The sequence below is a fragment of the Gymnodraco acuticeps genome, unplaced genomic scaffold (assembly GCF_902827175.1).
Source record: "Gymnodraco acuticeps unplaced genomic scaffold, fGymAcu1.1, whole genome shotgun sequence".
Taxonomy (NCBI): Eukaryota; Metazoa; Chordata; class Actinopteri; order Perciformes; family Bathydraconidae; genus Gymnodraco; species Gymnodraco acuticeps.
The window spans coordinates 1,034,433-1,060,843 of NW_022990125.1; the positions used below are offsets into that span (position 1 = coordinate 1,034,433).

Genomic DNA, 26,411 nt, shown 5'->3' on the forward strand with positions numbered 1-26,411 from the left:
TAATCTGAAGAATAAGTTGAGAAGCAATTATCTTATGGACACTGAGCGTAAAACAATTGCGAGAGCGGTCTAAGACACCAATTCCGTAATTGACTTTTTTGTATTACATGATTTATATGTAGTTTAAAGGAAAGTTCAGAGTCTAGCCATACACCAAGATATTTAAAGCTATCAACTTTATGCAGAGAAGTGCCATCCTTACATTTCATTACTACATTAGGTTTAGATTTGAGCTTCTGCCTGGTACCAAAGACCATAGTATAAGATTTTGTTTTGTTGAGCAGTAGTTTATTGTGTGATAGCCAGTCCTGTTAGATATTAATATCCGATTAAAGTTTGAAGATTGAATTTGTGTAAAGTCAGATTTGGATGTATAATTTATACGACAGTGTCATCAGCATAAAGCTGAGTACGATAATTAACGAGACAATAAGATAAATAATTTATGTAAATAGAAACCAGAAGTGGGCCCAGAGTTGATCCCTGGGGTACACCCTTTTGTTGGATCAACAGGTCAGACTGTTTTCCATTAACAACCACACATTGCTTTCTACTGTGAAGGTACGAGTTAAACCATAACACTGTATTATTAGAAAGGCCAATGCCGTGAAGTTTATCCAGGAGCAGATATCGATCAACAAAATCAAAGGCTTTTGTCAAGTCAATAAAAATTGCACCTGTGAGTTCACCATCATCTGCAGCAGAGTACAAGTCATTCGAAAATGTAAGTAGCATGACATGTTGTTGTGGAGTGATTAGGCATATTTCCAAATAGTCGGCAACTCACAGGTGGACAAAGACAGGTTGAACAAATCAGCAAGTGGGTACATGAGAATATGGGACGTTCATTTTATAAACCTGTTTTCTATACCATCGAGTCCTGCACTGCCATCCACTTTTAATTATGTGATAGCATTATGAACTTTGTGTGGTAGAATCTTCTTAAAAGAAAAAGAACTGTTGCAGTATGAGTTACTATTAGAAATAGGAGTCAGATAGTACATTAACATACATTAACGAAATGCTGATTGAATATTTGGGCAATGGATAATGGGTCATGAATAATTGTATCAGCAGTTTTTATTTTATTAATAGAATGTTTATCTGATTTATTTAAAATAGATTTAATTTTAGTCCAAAATTGCTTTGGATTCTTAAAGTCCGAAGTGAGAGATTCTTTATAGTAGTTGGATTTAGCATTTCGGGTTTTGGTTTTACTCAGATTTAGAAGATGCCTGTATACTTCCCAATCGGCTATAGTTCTTGAATGACGATATATCGACCATGCTTTATCCCTTTCCCTAAAGAGACTGATGAGTTCAGAATTGATCCAAAGGAGATGTTGACCTTTGACCTTAGCCGTTCTCACAGGTGCATGTTTGTTCATGACATCAGTGAACTCTTTATGCAGAAAATCCCAAGCATCTTGTACAAAAGGTATTAGTTGACATCTGTTCCAATTAAGGGCAACAACATCATTAATAAATAAATCAACATTACATTTTTTATATTGTCTGATTTTGACTAGTTTGGGAGGCAGTTTAATTAATTCGGTTTTCCATACACAATAAACAATTGAATGATCGCTGAAGCAATCCGACATGACACCAGCTTTTAAGATTCTGTCAGGGTGTGACACCAGTATCCAGTCAAGCAGAGATTGCGTTCTAAGAGTGATACAAGTCGGCTCATTAATTAGCTGTTTAACATTTAAACCACCGAAACGTTTTCTCTATCAGATGATTTATCCAACCAATTTTTGTTGAAATCACCAAGCAAGATTATTTCATTTTCACAGGAAATGAGTTGATAGTGTCAATTATGTGGTTAAAAGACTCTGCAGGTGAAGAAGGTGGCCTATAGATGCTACCAATAGTTAAACATTTATTTTCATGAAAAATGCATTCAAAATGTAGAGGCTCTATAGAAGTAGCAATTAGCTCAGTCACAAGGTCAGAGGAGACATAACTAGCCACACCTCTACCCCTGCTGCATCTATCAGATCTGTAAAGCAAATAATTTGTAATTTTTAGTTCACTATCGGAAATGTTACTATTAAACCAAGTTTCAGAGAGTGTGATGATTTTAGGTTTATGTAGGACAACCCATGTCCGAAGTAAATTAATTTTGGGCAATATACTCCTGATATTCAAATGAATGATTTGTATACCCTTTAATTCATCCAGTCTGGAAATAATGTTCCTGTCACTTGTTACGCATAAATGTGATTCATGATTGTAAAGATTGCTAGATTTAACCATTAATGTAAAACAGACATACAACACATTCAAACACAAAAAGAAAAAGACAGAAAAACACAAAACAACAATTAAGAAGGCCCAGCAGCCCTGGAAACCAAATCCCAGAGCATTACCATGAATAAACTTAAACATAATAACTAATTACACAGAGCTCAGTCTGCATTACGAAGAGGATAAAGAAGTCGTAGCTCAAAGAAATTCATCCGAACGAACACAAGCATTACTTAACAATAACAGCCACTCGGGCAGTATTGCAATAGTAGTGGGCTCTAACGTGCCACAGAGGAAGAAGTAGTGACATCAACGTCACTGCGAAATGTAAACAAACCGCACGTGACCCTCACTAGGGGTCGCCAGAGGCCTTCTTGATTTTAATGGGTGTAAGACTCTCTTTTTTGTATTATGACGTTTGCCTATACCTCAGAATTTGATCAATTTCTCCAAAAGAAATTAGATACAATAACTGAAAAAATAAACTTCTGAAAAGCGGTGTCTAGCATTTAAAAACTATGCAGTTAATAGATCAGAGGCCAAGCGTCAGGAACTAGAAAAATATTGAATTAATTAAAAAAAAGCCTATAAGGGTTGTATGATTCTTAAAAAAATTAAATAAATGAAACATAATACAGACAGAGAATTATATAACAATGTAACAGTTATTTTTATCTGTTAGGAAATCCTCACAGTAAATGATGTGTACGGTGGCCCTGAAGTGCAAGACACCACAGCATTTCACAAAACACAACAGCATTTCACAAAACGCCACAGCATTTCACAAAACACAACAGCATTTCACAAAACACAACAGCATTTCACAAAACACAACAGCATTTCACAAAACACAACAGCATTTCAGAAACCACAGCATTTCAGAAAACACCACAGCATTTCACATTGGACGGAAAGGGTATTCCTTAGGGAGAACACTTCTTGTTTGTGATTGGACAGAACCAGCCACTGCTGTGATTGGTTGTTTTTGCTGCCAGTCAATAAATTACGCTTCGTGATTGGCCCAACACATCAGCCGTTAGCTGTTAGCACACACTCAGAGCTCACAGCTCCTCATATCTGTTCAGAAACTGGACAAAAGTTAAACATATACAAAACATAGACTGTCTATGTCATGGTGAATACAGTCGCTGCTTTATTTATGTCTGTACGACATTGTTGTGAGTGTGGACGGAGCAGCTACAGGTTAGTTTAGCCTGATCGATCCGATTCCGATAGGATTTACATGGAGATACGGCCCGCCCCCTCTCCAGCGTCTTGTTTGAATGACAGGAGTAAACACAGAATTAATGCTTTATTAATTCATGGTTTTTAAGGGGCTTATCTCCATGTAAATACTATGGTAGACCACCCAATATTCGCATCGCTCTAATCGCTCGAGTTTCACCGCGGCTGTCAGCTGTGTTTGCTCCTGTCATTCAAACAAGACGCGCTGGAGAGGGGGCGGGGCGTATCTCCATGTAAATTCTATGGGAGATACCAACTACAACAAAATGAACATATTTGACCCTGATTTAATTGTAATACACGTTTCAAAGTGATGCCGAAGTAACTACATACTGATAACGGTTAGTAAAAACCATGAATTAACGCTTTGACAAGTCTGCAGATAAGACGGCAGACGAAAAGCTTTTAAAATGCGTCTTTTATGAATGAAATCGGATCCATCAGGCTAAACTAACCTGTAGCTGCTCCGTCCACACTCACAAGTTAACAACGTCATACAGACATAAATAAACCAGCGACTGTATTCACCATGACACAGACAGTCTGTGGTTTGTACATGTTTAACTTTTTTCCAGTTTCTGAACAGATATGAGGAGCTGTGAGCTCTGAGTGTGTGCTAACGGCTGATGTGTTGGGACATATTTCGCTGTCGGGTGTTGACCAATCACGAAGCGTCATTTCTTGACTGGCAGCAAAAACAACCAATCACAGCAGTGCTTCTCTGGCTGGCTCTGTCCAATCACAAACATCACTAAAGGAATACCCTTTCCGTCCAATGTGAAATGCTGTGGTGTTTTCTGAAATGCTGTGGCGTTTTCTGAAATGCTGTAGTGTCTTGCACTTCAGGGCCACCGTAGTGTGCTCCAAAATCAATCCATTTACTCAAATGTTCTGCAGTTCGGAGTTCCCTATCCAGTGTTGTGTTGATTCTAGCAGATCCACCTAAACACGATACTTATCACAGTAGGTAAACATAGGCTACATAGCACTGTGGTACATTTTGACACAAGTTTATGGACTCCTGAACTTCATACCCACATGACATTCTTGATAATGCCATTTATAAACCACAGGCATTAATCTGCTGCTACATCAGACTCCCCTCCTGGGGTTATACTTTCCATCAGATGTTGGCATGGCATGGCTGCAGGTATTTATATCCCATTCAGCTGCAACTGCACCAGTGATGTCAAACCCAGACAATTTTGGTTGATAAGATCTGGCTCACACCTGACGTCAAAGTCCATCCCAGAGGTGTTGGATTGGGTTAAGGTCAGAGCTCTGTGCTGGCCTAGCCACGTTCTTCCACACCAAGTGGAAAAACGATTTTCTTCTTGGGCGTGGATTTGTGCACACGGACAATTTCATGTTGGGCCCCAAACTGTTGCCATAAAAGTTGGAAGAACCACCTCCAGGGGCGGACTGGGACTAAAATTCAGCCCTGGAAACTGACCCAGTCCCTCCACATGAAATGTCAAATGTTAGAAATCCGCTGTTTATTATTTAAAGTTTCTGATTCACTCCTTTTTCCCTCTCTGTACACAGCTCCAGTTTAATCATTGGCCTGTCATCAGATTTCATTTTTAGTTGCTGCTGTAGCGGAAGTTTAGTACAATTCTTTTTGATGAAATACTCCAAATCTCCACCCTCCATAATTGCACTTTCTTCAGTTGCTTGCTACTTTTTAAGGGCAGTGATGACAGTTACAGTACGAACTGAAGTTGATGCGATTTGATTGGATTGTGAGGCATGACGTGAGCCTCATCTGATTGGTCAATCCCTCGATTTTTTTTCACCAACGGAAGCCAATTTCGGCTGGCCTCCTCTCGCAACAGAGTGCAATCTACTATTTCACCATAACATCTAGAGGGGCGCTGTTTCACTCTTTGTAAAATACTCAATGAGAATGGGGGAGAGACGGGCCGACAGAATAATTACCGAAACTAAACGAAGTGTTTTCATTTATTTATTAATATTATAACTACAATGCAAAAAAAGAGGGGAAGACTGTCTTCCCTTGGCCTCCAGGAGAAAACGACACTGAGTTCAAGGGATAATTCTCACCCACCTCTTGCTCTGCACGTGTGCCGGTTGAGCTGGTTCTTCCAGCAGCTCAACTCTGTCCCTCATCATGAATGCTGGCTGTATATCTGAACTCGCGCCCACATCATTCTCTTCATCATCTTGCACTTGTTTTAAGCTGCTGATGATGATAGAGCTTGTAGCAGCGCTGCTGCCAAAAAGGTCTGTCAATTTGCGACATTTATATGCTCCACCTGCGAGTGACTTCACCTTTTTTTCTCTTGCCTTCTCGGCCCACCTTTTTCTTTTCGTTTTCTTTGATTTTTATTTTTGTAACCATGTTTTTTCATTCTCCCTGTCTGCCGCGGCGTCTAATCCCTTCTCTTCATGTGGCCGGTATTTTTTCTTCTTCGTGTGTGATTATTTGACATAAGAACCACACAACCGCATTATCGGCCGCTGTCGCCCTCTGTCGGCCGTCAGCGCAATTTAAATGATGACGTTAAACCTTTTTTTTTTTTAAGTGCCGGCCGCCAACGGCCCTTGACGACCGGCCGTTCTGTGGTTCTCCAGATTCTACAGATGGCCAGTCCGCCCCTGACCACCTCACCATGAATAACAGCTTTAAACCCCAATATACCAAAAGCATGTGAATGGGGGTTTCTATGTATTTTGGGTTAGGGAAACACGTTGGAGAGGAAGGCTATGATCAATTTTCATAACTGAATGTAATTTATTAGGAAAATTAAGTCTACCAAACTGGAGATACAGTAATGCCCCTTTCACACCAACGCGTTTTCAGGGCCGGCTCGGAGCTAGAGGCTGAAAAGTACCGTTTTTTCCTCTTCACACCGCAGTGGCGCCGCCTCTTAGCTCCGGAATCCGGTTCGTTTTCAGCTCCAAGATTCCGGAGCTAAGAGGCGGCGCCGCTTACGTCGAGGCGGGGGCAGGGGCATGGGCGGGATCAACCTCCTGAACAACAACAAAATGCCCGCGTTTTATCCAGTTTGTACACAACGATGGAAAACCTCAAACTAAGCAGCAGTGGTCCATTGTTGTTGTTGTTGTCGATGTGAGGGATTTTCGCGCGGTTTGGCTTTTATGAAGCAGGCACGTAAAAGCAGGAGACAAACCTCCATGCTGTCAATGTAGCTATGGATTCTAATCGAACAATTTCAATTAATTTATTCTTCATTATGTGCCATATGATACACCATAAAAGGCACTATGTAAGGGCAAACTCTGCTTGTATGCAGTATTGCATCAATGTCTTAATAACAAGGGAATCCGCTCACATTCATGCATTATGTTGACAGCCCTAGGGAAAAAAAAGCTTCCATCCTGAAGACAGCACCTACGTAAGAGGACAACAGAAAATAACTGTCGTTTTGAAACACTATACACAACATAGAAAGATTTGCGATCGACATTTCATCTGAAAAATAGATCAAGTCAGTGGTATTGATCAGTTAACCTACCAGTCTCCAGCTTTCCTCTAAAGAGATGCACTGGGAAATGTAACACTCATAACAGTGTCTGTGAGCCGGGTGAACGGAGAGGGAGGAGGGAGAGGAAGTGAGTCGTATCGTGTTAACGTTTGGTTGTAGCTGTTGGGAGGTTGGTGTGATGTCGAGAGCACCCTTTTGACCGACCTTTTGGAAGCGAGCAGATCAGTGTGTGGGAGAACACACCGTGTAATTTTAGCTTGCGGTTTAGCTCATAACGGTACTCTCGACTGGATGTGAGTTCAGGATCAGCAGCATTTATTGTGTTTTTTGCGAAACAAATAACCCCTCTGTAGTTGGGGTCACACTGAGCCTGCTGGTTGCTTTATACAGACTAAAACAGCGAGCAGAATCTTCTAGACCTGGAGTATGTCGCCCTGCTCCTCCAGAAGTCGATAAGGCGAGAATAGGACTCTGAGGACAATTGAGAACGTGATTATATGTTGCTGAAATAAATGTGTAATGAGGCAGATAAACTCAGTGACAAATCACTGGCCCAAAGACAATGAAAGCCATTTGAGGCCGCCTGTCTCTTTATTCTTACGGAGTGTTTGTGCCGCCTGTCCTCACTCAGACTGCATGTTGAGAGGAGGTCGTGTTGCTCAGGTTCTATTTAGCGGCATATAGAAGCTGCTTGACATCCTGCCCGATTCATTGTCTTCATTAAAGCTTTAATTCTTGTTATCATTATTGTCATTTGGATTGTCTGCACAGTCATTTGACTATTTGTCGGTATTGTCAAAAGTGACGCCAAAACATCTCCATTGCTCCTGTTGGCTGGCTGCAGTGTCGATCATAGACCCCGCCCTCTTCCAAAAACTGTGCGATCAAGCAAAATATGGTTTCTATCATTCTAGACAGTTGTTATCCCACTGATACATGTTCAAAGTCAGTTTAGAGTAAAGTTGTTATATATATAATACATATAATGGCACTGTTCTAGCGTTAAACACTGAAGAAAGAACGTGTCACTTTTGTTACACGGCTGACATAGAGGGGTATGAGGCATGGCTACAATGGGTTGGTATTTTGAGCAAAACAATATAAAAGAAAACAAAATAGAGCATGTGACAATTTAATCAATTATTTATTTATTTAAATATTATGCTCAGTTGTTATGTCTTTCTGGCCAAACAGCTGCTGTGAGGCTAACGTAGCAGCTTGGCCTGACTTGGCTTTCCATTGGCAACAACCCTCTGTACATGATGTCAATCTGGTTCTTCGTGCAGGATATTTAGATGTCACCTTTGTGCAGTAGAAGAAGGAGAAGATGCGTCATCAATCTATATATATAAAAGTCTATGTTTATTCAGTACACACAACATCTACTGCATGTCTGTCTGAGAAGAATCATTCCTCTCTGCCGTATGTTTCTTCCATTCTCTTTCCAGTTTTTTTACAAGAGTTTTCTCTTATTCAATTTAAGGGTCTGAGGAGAGAGGGTGATGCTGGCTTTGACTTGACAGTTTTAAAGCTTCTGGTTGCCGAACATTGTCAGAGAGACGTTCATTTGATGACTGATTCAACTGGTGCTCACTAATGGCGCGTTTCCACTGCAGCGGGTAGCCCCGTTTAAGCGTCCTTAACCGTCCTCAAGCGGCCAGGCCGGTTTTTGGTGGCGTTTCCATATAGCCTAGTACCGGCCAGCGGGTACTTTTCCCCTCTTTTTCCGGCCCCATAAAATCGTGGTTCTATCAGACCAGGGCCAGGGCTGAACTAGTGACGTCAACACTCTCGACTGCTGATTGGTCAGAGAGAATCGTCACAAGATTGCGCGCGAGTTCATCCCTAGCGTCGCATATATATCTAGAAGCAAGCTTGCAGCATTTTTATACACAGCATTTTGTAAACGGAGGAGCTACAAAAATGGCTACTTCTAAGAAAAGCACACCGTGGTCGACCGAGGAGGTGACGACGTTCCTTCATCTCATTGGGGATGATCAAATCCAGCGGGAGCTCGACGGAACAATGAGAAATGTGAACAAAAACAAAGCCGATCGCCCCGCCTACACTGCGTTGCTACCCCAGGTCCTAAACTGTAATGGAAATGCGCCACGGCCTGGGCCGGCCAGCGAGGCAGCCCGAGGCCAGAGCGAGGACGCTTAGGGACGCTTAAACGGGGCTACCCCGCTGCAGTGGAAACGCGCCATAAGTGGAGGAACAACAGCCATACATACAGTACAAGGTGATGTGAGACCACAAACACATCACGCTGGCCTGTTAAAGGTCAGCCGTCAATACAATTCATAATGGTCTTGTTTCCAGTTGCCATTTGACAAACACATAACAATAAAATGTAATTTAAGGTTTCAGCAAAGATCTTCTAATACAAATCCACTGCAATCCAGGCTATAAAATGTTTTGGCTTGTAATGATTGTGTTTCTGTAAATACACTAAGAGTGGTGTCAATGTGCTGCTTTATTAAAGCAATCATTTGCATTTCACAATTGTCACAATATCTCGTATTATTTCTGTAAAAAAGATCATTACAGCTCCCCAACTAAGAAGGAGTTACATGCCATATCAAGCTTTTTTAACTTGGAAAGAAAGCAAATACACACTCTGTTTAAGTCTTTGTAACTAAACTTGACACCCTTCTTATTAACTAATTAATCACAATTTATCAAAAGTTACATTTCCTGATACAACATATAAAACTGTTGTCCAATCTATAATCACTTATAATGAACATATTTATGATATGTTTAATCCCTAAAAACTTTGAAAAAACTGATAATATTCTTTCAGCTGCACACGTAAAATACTGAAATGTTGAAAAATCATTCTGGTGTACACTTGATAACATTACACTAATTGCAATTTATCTCCTGATGCCAGTGAAATAAAAACTAAATGTAATGTTGTGCAATCAATCAACTAGTATTCCCATCATTGATGTTTAATCATAAGACGTGTGGATATTGTCAGGCGTGAAGCTCTCATACATGTGTAATTGAAAAGCAAAAATAAATTAGGAGACATGGAGGGGAAGTCATGTAAACAGAAAATCCATCAGTGTATTTAATATCTCTGAGAGACCAAAGGATACAGTGAGTGACGCCTGTCACTGAGGGGGAAATTTGATCCCACTGATTAACAGAACACATGACAGTGGAAGATAATAAAATACGAGTAATATATACAGCATAACGAATGTCTAAAAACGAGGCACAGCTTGATAAAAAGCGCACGTTGCCTTGTCCCTCAGATTTAAGATCATGATAAACTTCAGTCAGTGGAGAAGCCTTTGCTCTCACTCACCATGTTGTCTTTACTTCTGAGTCTACAGGGAGCTATAGCAGTCTGAATACTAAACCTGCTTCTTTCTGTTCCTTTAATCTTATAGTTTTATGTCGTTTAAAAGGCACATTATATATGATTCAGTCCTACTCTCACATATGGACAAAGACATCCCCATAACACATCTTCCTTTGTTGTTAACATTTAAGATACATATATACTTTATTGATCCCAAATTGGGACATGTTTTGGTTGCAGCAGCATGTAAAACAAAGTATTGTATATAATAAGAAATAAGAAAGTGTAGAACAAAACAATTATACAATGTAAATATATAATAATATAAACATTAGATCTCAAATAGAAGATACAACAGAAGAGTGAGACCAAATATGTAGACTATCTGACAAATAAAACACTATTGAAGGGCATATTAAAATAGATATCGTTCCTAATGAGTCTTTTGAGTCTTCTGGTGTCACTGGCTCTGATGCTGCCCCCCCCCCCAAAGCAGACCACAACAAAGAAGAGTGCAGAGATCTCCATCATCTTGCTGCACATGTTGAAGGTTCTCAGCTTCCTCAGAAAATAGAGTCTGATCATCCCCTTCTTGTTCACAGCGTCAGTGTCGATCCTCCGTACACTCCCAGGTCCTTGTAGTCCCCCACAACCGCCACGTCCTCTCCCATAATGCACAGGGGCTGTTGAGACGTCCTCTTCCTCCTGACTGAAGCCATTAACCAACTCTCTGGTCTTAGCCACATTCAGAAGCAGATGATTTATACCAGTCCAACTCCATTCTTTTTGTGTAGATGCTATGTGAATGAATAGTATACCTTGTGTTACATTGAATTCTTAAATAAAATGTAATTGTTCCAGCATTTCTCTATGTCGAAAGGAGAACCATGAAATGGGTAAAAGCAAATGGAGGTCGAAGGAAGCATGAGACCTTAGTGGAGTTGTAAATAGTAGGGTTTAATCAAAAACTATAAAAACGTAATACCTAAATGATTAAACTGCATGAGCTGTGTCAGAGTTTGTTAATGTTTTGATCGATATTGTTAAACAGAGCCTCCATATCATTAAATGAATCAAGGATATGTTATGTTTTTCTCCCTTCACCTTGGAGGAATGCAATAGAAAACAAAGTATTCAAGGTAAAACTCTGCGAGTAAATGATGTACTGTACAAATGGCATTTTTATTTGGTATTCATTTGAGTCTTTTCCCCTTTTACTGGTATGGCAATCATATTTTGTGAGGAGCAAGCACAAAAGGACAGGACCTTCCTCCTCGCTGCATTCGCCAGCTCTTTGAAAAAGGCTGTACAATTGCGGTTGCTTAAGTGTGTGATACATGCATCCATGCTGTGATTCATGAAGAATGGTGTTTCTCTCCCCTGCTGAGTGGAAAGTAGAAGCCAACAATGGGCTTATATGCACTGCACTGTAACTTTTATTCATGTATCTTTTCTTTTTAATGTCTGATTTTAAATGCCATTTTCTTAATGTCTTTCGTTTTTTGTAAAGCACTTTGAATTGCCTTGTGTTGAAAGGTGCTATATAAATAAACTTGCCTTGCCTTGCCGTATATGAGGTGTTCAGGGCCAATGATGCACATGCCGTTAAGGTGATGCTATTTGTGTGAGCTTCTCGATGATTGTGTTTCCCCGCCCTACTTCTCAGGTGAATGAGATTTACCACGACGAGTCGCTGGGAGTCCACATCAACGTGGTGCTGGTGAGGATGATCATGCTGGGGTACGCCAAGGTGAGGCTCACACTCCGTTTATGTTGATTTGCACCAAGAATGTAAAGCATGGTGAGGGCAATATGATTTGTATGCGAGAGAAGTGTTACTGTAGCTCAGAGACAAAACATGTTCCTCACTGCATTGAGTTTGATCACATCACACAGAAGCTGTAGTCTCAGTCTTCCTAACAGGGCTGCAACTTCTGAGATTTGTTTATCATTCCACCCTGTGATTGTTTTAAAAAAGAAACTGTCATCACAATATTTGTATTTGTACAGCCAAAGGTATTCTGCTCTCACTATGCAGTAAAGAGCCACCACACTTCAAATTAGTTTGAGTGTAGTAGTTCCATCTATCCTTTCTGAGATTAATAGGCCTCAAAAGTATTGTAGTTTAAGTGCAGTACTGCATAACACACAATGACTTCAATACACCCAGGTGTTTTCTTAAAGAGAAATTATGCCTGATGGGTTTTTACCTTCCCTGCAGTGTGATATATGTTTTTGTGCATATAAAGGGTGTGTAAATGCTAAAATCCCAAAGTTCCCTCAAGAGGGAGTTTCTCTCCCACACGCTCTCCCCCATGCAAACGCCTCCATTGGACTCTTGGTTTACAGCGTGGTAAAGGACAGACACACACATGTCTCTTGTCTGCTACATAACTAATAAATACATAGTCAATTGATGAAAATGATCCCATTGTTGTCAATTAACTTGATTGATCTTTTTTAGACCAGTTATGAGAATAAACATATAGATATGGATTTTTTGTTGTTGCACAAATCACCCTAAACGTTGGCCAACAAGTTCAAGATTCATTTGTAGAAGTTGTTGCTACAGGTCAGCAAAATTCCCCATCCTAGCTCCCCACACTCTGTCCACAACAATGTGTTGTGTTTTCTGCGAGGAAACAAAAGCTTTGAGCCAGAGGTGAAGCATCAACCCATCATCTCTGGCTGTTAGAGCAAACAGTAAGCAAAAGAAAAGCACACAGTGCCTCAGTGGGATTAAAGGCCAATGTTTCATCCCAGGAGAACAAAAACAAAAACAAAACTTTGGCAAAAGTCATGAATTGTCTATTTTTTAGACTATATTTTAGACTGTTAACTATTCTCAATGATGTAGTGCTCTAGAGCCTCTGGTCTGCTATTAATAATCTGCTGTCCTGTGCAACATCACAGTGATACCAATTACAAAAAAAATGTTTTCATAGTTTTGTGAGCATGGATGCTTTTTGTTCTCGCTCTGATATCTATTTTGTATAATTGCCTCAGAGAGGTGGTTATTTCTAGTGACATAGCCAAAGCCATTATTATTGTAGCATAGATTATAAATAGTGAAGAATACTGTCGGCTTTCTTTTACACATTCTCTAAAAATACATTATTTATGATCAACTGGCCATTTTACCATATGGCGGATGAGAGCAAATTACCTTTTGCTTTCCACTTTCATTATCACCCCAGAGCCCACATCTAAAATATGTTTACATTGAATGCTATGCTTTCCCGATCGGATTATCAATCTATACAGTTTTGTGCTGCTGCCAGAATACTAACATGTTCATTTACACGGCTACAAGGTTAATCGGTAAGCATTTCAATCTCTTTCTCGCTCTTTCCTGTCAGTCCATCAGCCTCATTGAAAGAGGAAACCCATCGCGGAGCCTGGAGAATGTGTGCCGCTGGGCCTTTGTGCAGCAGAAAGGTGACCTTGATCACGCCGAGCACCACGACCACGCAATTTTCCTCACTCGCCAAGGCTTCGGCCCCACGGGGATGCAGGGTAAGGAGCCTGGAGGACACAGTAACATTCAAATAAGCCATTTTGCCCTGTACACTGTTACCAATTTAAACACAGCTACAGAAGGTTACCCATAAAATACACACACACACACACACACACACACACACACACACACACACACACACACACACACACACACACACACACACACACACACACACACACACACCATCAACCTGTAAAATGTGTTCTGTGGTTTATTCTGACATGAGTCACACTCACGGCCCGTCTACACTACAGGCATCAAAACATCTTGAAGCTGGGCGTGTCTGAAGCTTGGCAATTTTTTGCGAGCAACGCGACCAACAACCAATCACATGAATCTCCCGCCCCCGACATACAAAGCAAGAGCAATGTTAAAACGAAGTAAACTGGATATAAACTCCCCAAACACCCACTGTCTCTGCCACCTCCCTCCATGCCTGGTTCCTCCGGTTTGTATCCCGTTAATAGTTCTGGTCGGAAAGAACCGGGTGATTTGCTACCGTAATTTCTCGTTTGGAATATGAGGAAATTAACTGCGGTCTGGCTCTCCCAGCTTGCACGCGGTTTGATTGGCTAGCGCTTGTACTGGCGGGAATTGCAAAAACGGGATTTGATTGGCTGACGCCAGCTTCGAGCAAGCATCGAGCCTCAAAAGTTGAACATTGTTCAACTTTTGACGCCGATAGACGCTCGCGATGCTTGCAACGCCTTGCCATGCTACCCACAATGCAGTTCGGCGAAGTTTGAAAATATCCTACGTCACCCCATTCAAATGAATGGGCGAAGCGTTGAAAGCATTTTTTGACGCCTGTAGTGTAGACGGGCCGTTATACTGCCCTTCGATTTAAGCTTAAGCCCCACGGACCCGCCGAAGGGGCAGAATTCACAACATCTGCAAACAAAAATGTCTGAGGGCTTCTTAAGATTTAATAAACTATGAATGTTTCATATCCATGTAACAGGAAGAAACTCAGCTAACTGATCTTTTTTCTTTTTCTTTTTAAAAAACCTCAAAGCTAACGCTGAGCCTCTGAATTAGCCACGGGCAAAAAAATATTTAGGCCGTTAGCACAGAACTCTAGCTATACCGATCGATAAACGTATTGGATCTGCACAAATAAGCTTAGATAACATCCTGAGATTCCACAGATTATAGAAATATATAAGGACCATCACTGAGCGATCAGAACTCGTGACAGGGGAAGCAAATACAGACAACACACGAGTAGCTTTAGGTAGCAAAACACGGAGATATGCTCACCTTAGCTGTTATCCTGATCAAAAGTTGTGTTCAATGTCATTAAAACGAGAAAAAAGCGGCTGAAGGTTAATCCATAGGTTATAGCAATGTGTCTGTCACTTTGAAAAAATTATTGATAATCCATCATTTTCATTTCATTTCATTTCATTTTTATTTGTCATGGTACGCAAAACCAAATGTACAATAATTGCCACAAAACATGACTCTACCATTGAGCGAAAAGGAGCAGGGAGAAGAATAAAATCTTATGTGACCTGCCCCTTTCTAAAAAAAAACAAATAAATACAAATAGATGGTCTGCCCTTCATAATAATAATTTTTTTTTCACAGCCAAACATAACAGTATCTTAGGATACTAAGAGAAACACACAAAAAAAATACTTATTTCCCACTTGACGGTTAACGGAAAGAAACAAAACAACACCAAAACATCACATGTATAAGGAAAAGAAAAGTGCAACACCCTCATCTGAGTCCTACTGGAGAAGAAGGTGGAAAGCGACACATGATGATAATAACAATAACAACAATAACAATGGCAATGGGACCCGCAAATACAGAGGAGACATCACATCAAAGACATCAAAAACATGAAGGACCAGAGTACATCGATTTATTCACATCCTGCTTCATATAGTCCCATCTTTCTTAATTTATACAACTTCTTTAACTGAAAAATGCATATACAATTCTTTAGATCCTTGTGTTGAGAATTCCACAATTGTACACCAACTACCGAAATACACATTTGTTTAAGAGTAGTCCTTGCATATGGATGCTTAAAATGTAATTTCCTTCTGTGGTCTTCCTTGTCTGATCCAAAAACAAACAACTGTTGTAAATATGCTGGTAACATTCTGCTTGTTGCCCTGTGCATTACTGATAATGTCTGCAGCTCAGCTGTCTTTGAGTTTCAAGAGTCCTGACTTAAAAACAGTCTGGTGTGTTCTCTTGAGTCAGCTTTATGAATTATTCTTACTGCCCTTTTCTGTAATATTGACAATGGCTTTATATTGCTCATATACGTGTTGCCCCACACTTCTATACAATAAATGAAAAATGGCAAAATGAGTGAACAGTACAACATCCTCAATGCCTTGTAATCTAGCAAATACTTTGCCTTGTTTAGAACAGAAATATTCTTAGACACTTTCGTTTTAACATGTGCTATGTGTGATTTCCATGTCAGGTTTTCATCCAGCGTCACACCTAAGAATCGAAATTCAGAAACCCTTTCAATAAAAACTCCATCAATGGACAGTGAAATGTTTTCATCTTTTTTTCTATTAGCAAAAACCATAAACTTCGTTTTATTCAAATTTAGGGTTAACTTATTTTCATCAAACCATCTTTTAAGTTTGACCATTTCATGTCCAATAAACTTTGCTAAAATGTTTAAGTCATCTCCTGAACAAAATACATTTGTGTCGTCTGCAAACAACACAAATTGCAATAATGTTGACGTTTCACATATGTCATTGATGTACAAAATAAAAAGTTTAGGCCCTAAAACCGAGCCCTGCGGGACACCACATTCTATGTTCATACACTCCGATGTACTACCAGCAAATTCTACATATTGTTGTCTGTTATCTAAATAACTTTTTAACCAATCTAGAACTACTCCTCTCACTCCGTATCTATGTAATTTCGAAATTAATAGGTAATGGTCTATGGTGTCAAATGCCTTTTTTAAGTCAATAAATACACCTATTGTGTATTTCTTTCTTTCTATAGCTGTTGTAATTTCTTCTGTTATTTTCATTAAAGCTAAAGCTGTAGATCGATTTTTCCTAAATCCATACTGACTCTCACTCAATAACTCATTTTTTTCAATAAAATTATCAAATTTTTGGACAAACAATTTCTCAAGGACCTTTGAAAATTGTGAAAGCAAGGACACTGGTCTGTAGTTGGTAAATTGGCTTTTGTCCCCTGTTTTAAAAAGTGGGATAACTTTAGCTATTTTCATGCTATCTGGGAAAATACCTGTCTGAAATGAAAGATTAAAAATGTAGCTTAGCGGTTTAATTATGCAGTCAATAGTCGTTTTCACTATTGTCATGTCGATCCCATCACTATCTGTCGAAGTCTTATTTTTGCATTTGTCTACAATGGATCTAATTTCAATTTCGTTTATCTCTCCCAGAAACATTGACTGCAACACTTTACTTCCGCCAATCCTCTTTTTGCCCATCGTGTTGTTTTGGAATAGTCTTTGCAAGATTAGGACCGACATTTACAAAAAAAGAGTTGAATTCATGTACCACTTCATTCATGTTTTTTACAACCTTATTTTTGTCATCAATGAAGTGACTGGGCAGGCCAGTGGATACAGATTTATTTCCAATAACATTATTTAAGATTTTCCATGTGCCCTTGATATCATTTTTCTTTTCTTTTAACATATTATTATAATATTCTCTTTTTGCTTGTCTCATTATAACTGTCAACTTATTTGATGTACGGAGTACAGTGGGACAATGTTTGTCATACAGTGATATGTAGATTGTTAGGAAGGACTCATATGCAGCATTTACATCTTCTACATAAACCCCTCTCCACTCTTCCTTTAAGAGGTCACTCCTAAATGTGTCTTTTGCTTCAGCAGTCCTTACCCTGACATATCTACTGCGAGTCTCTTCCTTCTTTTTCTTTAATTGCCAATCATATGCTACAAATACAGGTAAATGGTCGCTTATGTCATTTATTATTAGCCCACTCTTAGCACTGTTTTCCATGACATTTGTAAAGATATTGTCGATCAATGTTGCACAAGTTGATGTTATTCTACTGGGCTTAGTGATTAGGGGATAAAGCCCCCTGCTGTACAATGCATCCAGGAAATCAGAAGTTGTTTTGTTTTGTTTAGATACATTTAGAAGATCGATGTTAAAATCCCCACAAATAATACATGTTTTATTTTCATTTAGGCCATCCATTAATACTCCTAAACTATCTTTAAAAAGCTCTACATTTGATCCTGGTGCTCTATATGCACAAGTCACAACAACATTTCTCTTCCTTTCCATTTCAATTTCTATAGTTATGCATTCCATTAAATCATCAGTCACAATTGAAATTTTTTCAACCAGTGTGCATTTTAGGATGCTGTCCACATAAAGAGCCACACCCCCTCCTCTCTTATTGGTTCTGTTGATATGGTGTATCACGTAACCCTCAATTTGGAAATCAGTGACTTATATATGTGACTTTATTTAGCCAAGTCTCCGATATGGCAATTACTTTGAATTTACTTTTAAATGTATGTAGGTATTCAGTGATCTTATTAAAGTTTGCATACAGACTCCTGCAGTTGAAATGTATTAAAGAAAATGTATTTTCAAGTCCAACATTGTCTTTAAATTGATCATCGGTAAAATATTTACACGAGTCACTTATATGATTAAACACATGATTCTCTGAATCGATATCATAATCAAAATTGTACATGTTATACTCTGTGTTGTCAAATCTGGAAAAGATTCCGAGTGGCTCAGTCATTTATGTGTTGTTATTGTTTTCCATGTACGTCTGCAAGGAGTTAACTCCCTCCACACATACCTGTTCATTCCTTTGCTCTTTCATGCCGATCAAGCGAGTCAATTAATGTCTTTACGTCCGACATCAGCTCACATCCTGGGGTTCTCCGGTTCCTGGAGTGGTGTGTCTGCCATCCTGATGCCTGAAGAGTAGACTCCAAGTCCGGTTCTCCTGCTGGACTCTCCATGTTGACACCATACTCCAGTAGACCCTGTGCCACATCTTGTGGGTTGTTAAACACCCTGACTTTTCCGTTTTTCTCGAATAATTTCAGTTTAGCAGGGAACAGAATGCGGGATTTGATGTTTCTTTCCTGGAGCTGCTTCCTTACTTGTCTGTATTTTTGCGCGCTCCTTGAACACTTGGGTGGTGAAGTCCTCATCAAAGAAAATCCTGCAATCTTTCACCCTAATGTCCTTCTTTGCCCAGGCGGCTTGTAGCACCCTTTGCCTCACGTTGTAGTTTTGGAAGTGGACTATTATTGATCTGGGACGGTCGCTGTGCCCAGTGAGATGACCCGTTGCCCGGTGCGCTCTCTCAATGGGAATTTCGCCGCTCACATCCAGTTTCTCGCGTATTAAGATTCCCACAAAGTCCATCATGCTATTTCCCTCACATTTTTCGGACACTGAATAAATCCTCAGGTTGTTCCGTCGTTCCCGGCCTTCAAGTTCCTCACATTTATTTTCCAGTTGCTTTTGCATGCGTAAACTGTGAAGAAGTACTTTTGTCATACCGATTTCACGGTCTTCATTTTCTGCGATTCTTAATTCTGGCTGAACCGTGTTGACATTTCCCTTTCCTTTTTCTTTACCTTCTGTAAGAAAAAAAGTATTTGCGCAGTCAACCCGCCCTATTGTTACACTCTCAGTTCCCGGATTCCTACAAAATAACTCAATTGTTTGCAGCGTGTTTTCACCTCCGCACCAGCCATAATTCAATTTTTATGCAAAAATCGGAGAAGAAAAATGTGCTGCTAATGGTAGCCACTAGAGCAGGGGTGAGGAACCTCCGTTCCCCGGGCCGTATACGGCCCGCGAGACCATTTGGTGAACACACGCGAAAAATAAAAAAATTAAGAACTCTAGACCGCAAAAAAATTAAACAAGCGAGTGCCTGTTTTTCCTGTCCAAAACAGGGTCCTTGAACACAACACGAGTTTAACGTGTCATCACGTGGTATATGTCTCGTCTGACAGGGGTGCAGTTCTGACGGAGAGCACCAAAACGTCGCTGCGGCACTTCCAAAGATGGAAGTACCCATAAGGAGCAAGCCCCCAGGAAGTGCGCCGGACTCAGATGAAAATATTCGTGCTGGCCAAACGGCGGTACTACACTTCCGTTTGGTTGCCAGGCCCGGAAACACTTTTTCCCATTGACTTACATGGGGAAAGAGTGGTCTGTAACTCGTTGGATAATTTTTTTTAAACTAAATAAACTACCCAGTATGAACACTTGTATAGCCCTTATTAAAAACATTCGTTCCTCAAGTTGTAAAAATGTGTTAATAACGTTATTCTGAGAGTTATTTCCCTCTGCATTATGAACGCGCATCTAACCCACGGGACCGCGCCGCCCGGCACGTTCAAGTTACGTGTCCCGACCAATCAGAGCACACTGTGCTCACAGGGAGGGTGGGGGCTGGAGCTATTGGAGCTACAACGAGCCGTTAAAGGCAGAGAGTGAAATTCAGTGAATACACGTAGTTTACAGAGATGCTGTATGAGAAACCAATGTGAGTTGCGTTTATCTTTACCCATGGATAAGAACGGATCCATATCGTCTTACTGCCATCCCACGGAGCTGTAATAATGGATATATTGCACATGTTTGCTGTAATTCATTATCATACTACATGGGCTGAATGATTAAATCTTGTACCGTAAATGTTGTATTAAATAAAGTTAATATTACCGACATTATTAACGTCCCTGTAGCTTCGTATTGCACTAAGAAGCTTATTGCACTGTATATAAATATATATATATATATATACAGTGCAATAATTATTTCATGCTAAATGAAGCTCTGTTGGATATCACTAGATCCTGTTACAGCGTAATATAAGTACATAATGATTGATGTGTACATTAGCATCATTACTAGCTAGCTGCTAGCTGCTAACTGCCGCCTCATTCATATCAAATCCATGATAACAACAATCCATTACCATGCTGTCATGAACGCGCGGTGCTGTTACGTGTACGCAAATTGACGTGCTTGATGTGAACGAGCATTTTGGTTAAAGTTGCGCATGCTCTATGAGTGCACATACGGGTACTTCTCAGGCATGCTGGGTAATCTGTGACGTTTCACTCTCTCAAAAGTTGGCCATTTTATCATCATGCGCTAATGAGCAGCTCTCATAGGAATGAATGAGGCCCCGCCTCCCACGCTGTATCCAGTTCTTATTATACATCCATGATAAGGAGCCGTACACATGTCACAGTTTTTGCGTGGCTGTGTCTTTAGTTGTGAGGCCAGTGGCGATCTGTTCACTTGTCATACTCAATCAATCAATCAATCAATCAATCAATGTTTATTTATATAGCCCAATATCACAAATGTTACATTTGTCTCAGTGGATACATCTCTCAACATCCATATGATGTTGTACCTGTCATACTGATCATACAGTCAATAACTTTGTTGTTATTAGCATCTGGTTAGTTAGCTAGCTATGCTAACGAATATAAGAAGCTTTTTCTACAACCAGTGTAAAGGCACATCTTTATATGAACATTATAGTTATAAAAAAATAAAAGAATAAAGTAAACGGGTATAAAATACTATATGACAGTAAAAAAAAAAAATGCTATTAATAAACAAGAATACAGTTTAAAAGGGGAGTGATTTGTAAAATATCCATAAAGAAAAATAAAATCTGTTTTCAGTTCTGTTTCATATGGGTGTTGAGAGATGTATCCATAGATCTCCTAATGTTGCTCTCAAAGTGCACCAGATTGATGCTTTTAACGTCAACATTTAAAAAAAAATCTCCCCCCCCTAGTGGAGGTTAGGTCCCCCCCCCACTTAAATCATGTCCACATGGATAGGATACTAAAAATACATTTGCACACATGTGGTGTCCATATATTTCTGTTTTGGTGGTCATGCCACAACCGTGCACATGAATGCATACGTGAGTCATGGTAAAATATCTGGATTAAGAGGTTGCGTTTTCTTTGCACAGCATGAAAGAAAGGCGAAATGAATGGGCTGTGATTTTAGTATTTTTAAGCAGAGGTCAATCATTTGTACGGCCCTCGGAGGATGTTGAAAACATTGAAATGGTCCTTGAGAAGAAAAAGGTTCCCCACCCCTGCACTAGAGGCTAGCGCAGCTTCCAGTTTTTCTACACGTCACTATCACTCCTTATTTGGTAACCTGTGTGTGTATGTGGAACTTTCCCTCGGTTCCATTGGCTCTGACGGTTTGAAAGAGATGTCAATCATCAAAATCAACCAAGGGGGGCCAGAGATATGAAAAATCCACCCAAATGAAAGTTCAAGATCAGATTCAGTCTGATTACATTTTAAATGCAGTTGACATGCCCCACTGACTCAAATAAAAAGCTCCGGGCTCTCGTCTGAAAAAGTATTGCACAATCAGAAAGCCAATTTCTCAGTAAATGGTATGACCAACCAGCCGCAGCATCGTTGATTTGGTGCTTAAACATATTTGAAATACTCTCTGCCAGATATTGACATCCCCCCCACCACCACCTTTATATTCCTTTAACATTACATTACATTACATTGCATTTAGCTGACGCTTTTATCCAAAGCGACTTACAATAAGTGCGTTCGACCAGCTGTTTCTGTTTAACAACAGCTAAACAGAAACAGTGAGGGCAACTAACTGTCCCAATCAATACCATTAAAGGCCAATTAAACTGGAATTAAGTCACTTGCACTGCAGACATTTTTTTTTTTTTTTTTTTCTCCAATTGGAAGCAAACTATGTATGCTTTGTTTTAGGCAGTGGTGGAAAAGGTATTCAGATAATTTACTTAAGTCAAAGTACTAATTCCATTCAACTGCCAGTGAAAATACTGCATTGAGTATTGTACTTAAAGGGGACATATCTTGCTATATTTGAACAATATATTGTAGGGCCATACCTATATAAAGTATATAAATATAGTTTTTTTTTCAAAATACCAAACAGATCCTGCATTTTAGCCATGCCTCATTTAGCTCTATTTGCTCTGTCCAGCACTGTTTTTGCAGGGGGCTAATTCTGTGAGCTGCAGCTGACCACGCCCCCCTGCAGGAGAGGGGAGTGCTCTGAGATCAGCTGCTGGGCTGTCAGAAGAGGGGGAGAAAAAGAGATCTCCGTCCTCCGTGTTGTATTCTTATAGAAGTAAGAAGAAAAGTAATGGGGCAGAAACCCTCCTTTGTACGCAGCGGCCCAGACATAGACATCACACGGCGACACATATTCAGTTGCCAGTTACTTTGGCATTAGGGCAGGGATATCTAGATACTTTCCAAGGTTTGACATAATGAATTGTGCTACTTTTAAAGCAAGCAACGATGTTTTCAAATCTGTAATCAAAAAGCTCCTCAAAAACGCTATCGAAGCAGTTCCTAACAACGGACTATTTTTCTTAGCGGATGCATGTCTATTTAAATCAATACAACTATTTTTTAAATCAATAAAATCATTTTCTAAATCCATAAAAGCATTTCAATTAATATTGGGAGTCATACCGTTACTTTGTTGAGAATGTGGCCATGTAATAAGTGGCCATGTAATAACGATCTAGATCCCTCCGCTTCGCGTCGAGCTCCTGATCAGCCTGTCGGTGTTCTTTTCCCCATAATGACCGCGTCGCTGCACATTATCCCTTACATATGATTATATAGAGTCATTATTCATTTGTTTTAAAGCAGGAGGCGCAAACGCTTGCCTCGGGGAGGGAGAAAAAGAACCACAGCGGAGAATAAACAGAAGGGCAACCATGCGCAGGAAGTCTTCTTCGCTGCTTTTGTGGCAGACTACAGCGCCACTTACAGGCCTGGCATATGTACTACAGCGTCTCCAGAGCTTTTGCCGGCCGTGGCCCAACCTCTCATTCCCCTGATAGGTGGAGAATTGACCACTAAGCGGAGCACCCCTTTTGTGACGTAGAAAATAATTCAAATCTGGATCTGTCTGTATCAGATCCGTTACAGCCCCGTTTTTTTTTAGATTTGGGTATAGAGGAAAAGAGAGAGGGTTGTATTTTCTGACACTTGGTGAGTTCCCACACACACCGGGGACACATATTCATGTATAAAAGACGTACAAGAGTGCATTTTGCATGATAGGTCCCCTTTAAGTAAAACTGTTTGAGTCTGATTAGGAAAATGTACTCAAATAATTAAGTGTTAAAGTACACATTGCAGAAAAACTATTAAAATAAGTATTTTAATATATGTTTGCAATATTTTGTATTGTGATCTCACTCATTAAACAAAAATAAACTAAAACCAATTCAAAATCACTTTATTTGAATCTGTTTTATGTGATTTGTATCTCTTGTAGCTGGTAGACAAATAACCGATCCACTCATTACTTGTATCAGTCCCATCTTCTTAGTAACTATCATACCAGGTGTTGGTTTGCAAATGCTTTTAAAGTTCGACGTCACTTCCATGAAAATAGCAGCTGCCAGAGTCTCTAAACCTTTGAGATGACAGGTCATTAAAGCATTTTAATATATATAAAAGTTACCTGTGAGTTCATGACCCTCACTTTACAAAGTAGACGTACATTTGAAGTGGTAGTGTACACAAAATAACAGAGGTGTGGACTCGAGTCACATGACTTGGACTCGAGTCAGACTCGAGTCACCAATTTGATGACTTTGGACTCGACTTGACAAAATCACAAAACACTTACGACTCAACTTGGACTTGAACACCAATGACTCGGGACTTGACTTGGACTTGAGCCTTCTGACTTGAGGTGACTTGATAATTTAATTCAGGGGTCTCCAACACGCCGATCGCGAGATGCCGCTCCCGCAGACTCCCGTCGTCTGGGAGAGCAGAATCTTCAGCCGCTGCAACTCTTGCTGTGAATCCATGCAGGCAGGGGCGGGACTTTATTTTGCTGAGCCACCATGTGGCCAATCATATGCGAGGACACACTAGGATCATAACATTATGTGAAAGAAGGGTGGGGGGCAGACGCTCCAAAGACAGCAGGTGTAGTAGTGGTACAGGCCAGCGACAGGGAGACGGGGAGCCGGATTTAAATGCAAGCGCGTCGGAAAAAGTCAAGAAATTAGTGAAAACCGAAAAAAGAAGCAGCATCTGGCTGCATTTCAATGATATTGGAGAAAGCAAAGCTGAGTGCAGGATTTGTAAAATGAAAATAACCTTCAGAGCAGGGGGTTTTTTTTGGTAACCACTCAGAATTTATTGTCAGAGGTGGGAGAAGTTCAGATCTTGTACTTGAGTAAAAGTACCAGAGTGTAGGAATACTCGGTTACAATAAAAAGTCCTGCATTCAAAATGTTACAATTAAAAGTACAAAAGTATTAGCATCAAAATATACTTAAAGTAGCCTACCACCTGCAGAGGGATCTAGATTCAGGTGTTCTTTTCCCCATAGAGACCGCCTCACTGCACATTATCTCTTGCATAAAGATAGATTGTGGGTCCCTTATAACATGTTGTACACAGTGGAAATAAACATTCTGGTTACCTCAACATCAGGGATCTTATACATTAAACTCCTTCTGAATCAAACCGTCACGGTAGCCTTACCTTACTGATCCCTCTTAAAATAGAAGAAAACACGTTACTTTACCAGCAGAGAGAAAATGGATTATTAAATTATTAATGTGACTATTTACATTACATTACATTGCATTTAGCTGACGCTTTTATCCAAAGCGACTTACAATAAGTACATTCGACCAGGAAGACACAACCTTGAAGAAAACAGAATCATATAAGTACATCAGGTTTCATAGAGCCAAACATTTCAAGTGCTACTCAACTGGCTTTAGATAAGCCAGTCCTTTATTAGTATATAAGTGCTCTGTTAGCAGTTCTTTGTTAGTAATTCTATCGCTCGAGGTGGAGTCGAAAGAGATGAGTTTTCAGTCTGCGCCGGAAGATGTGTAAGCTTTCTGCTGTCCTGATGTCAATGGGGAGCTCATTCCACCATTGTGGAGCCAGGATAGCAAACCCACGTAATAAAGGGCAGTTTGATTATTAAGTATTATTCTGTTGATCAATGTCATTACATTTGTTGAAAAGCACATAATGACTTGTTTAAGACTCGTTTTGTCAAAGTTTAGGACTTGGACTTGACTTGAACTTGCCCATCCTGACTTGAGACTTGACTTGGACTTGAGCGCAAAGACTTGAGACTTGACTCGGACTTGAGCGCAAAGACTTAAGACTTGACTCGGACTTGCAAAACAATGACTTGGTCCCACTTCTGCAAAATAATAAAGGAACATTCAACCGAACACATTTTTAATTGGGTTTTGCCCCAAAAAACACATGTGGTTACATGCCTCTAGCTTGACAAGGCATACAATGGATATCAACAGTCGCTGTGGCAGCTGAGGCTAAAGTGCACAGGGATATGTTATACAGTGTCATGCTCTACCTGCAGCCTCTTTGTTTAAGGATGACCTGGTAGATTAGTACCATGTTTGTTTGTTTTTTTAAGCAGATAGACCTACAGTGCCACTAAAGTAAGGCACACACCACTATCCAAAGCGGTCTGGAAAATTACATTATGGAAACAAAAGTTTGTGTGTGTTTGAGATTATGTAGTTGTTTTCTTATATAC

The 26,411-nt window shown here is 40.0% G+C and overlaps 1 protein-coding gene across 1 annotated transcript in view; it reads left to right on the top strand.

The window, feature by feature from the left end:
- The window catches only part of adamts3 (ADAM metallopeptidase with thrombospondin type 1 motif, 3), a 225,536-nt gene that overhangs the window by 104,403 nt on the left and 94,722 nt on the right, over positions 1-26,411 (top strand). Inside the window, 2 exon segments of the mRNA XM_034216683.1 lie at positions 11,950-12,033; positions 13,643-13,799. Coding sequence (XP_034072574.1) covers positions 11,950-12,033; positions 13,643-13,799 — 241 coding nt within the window.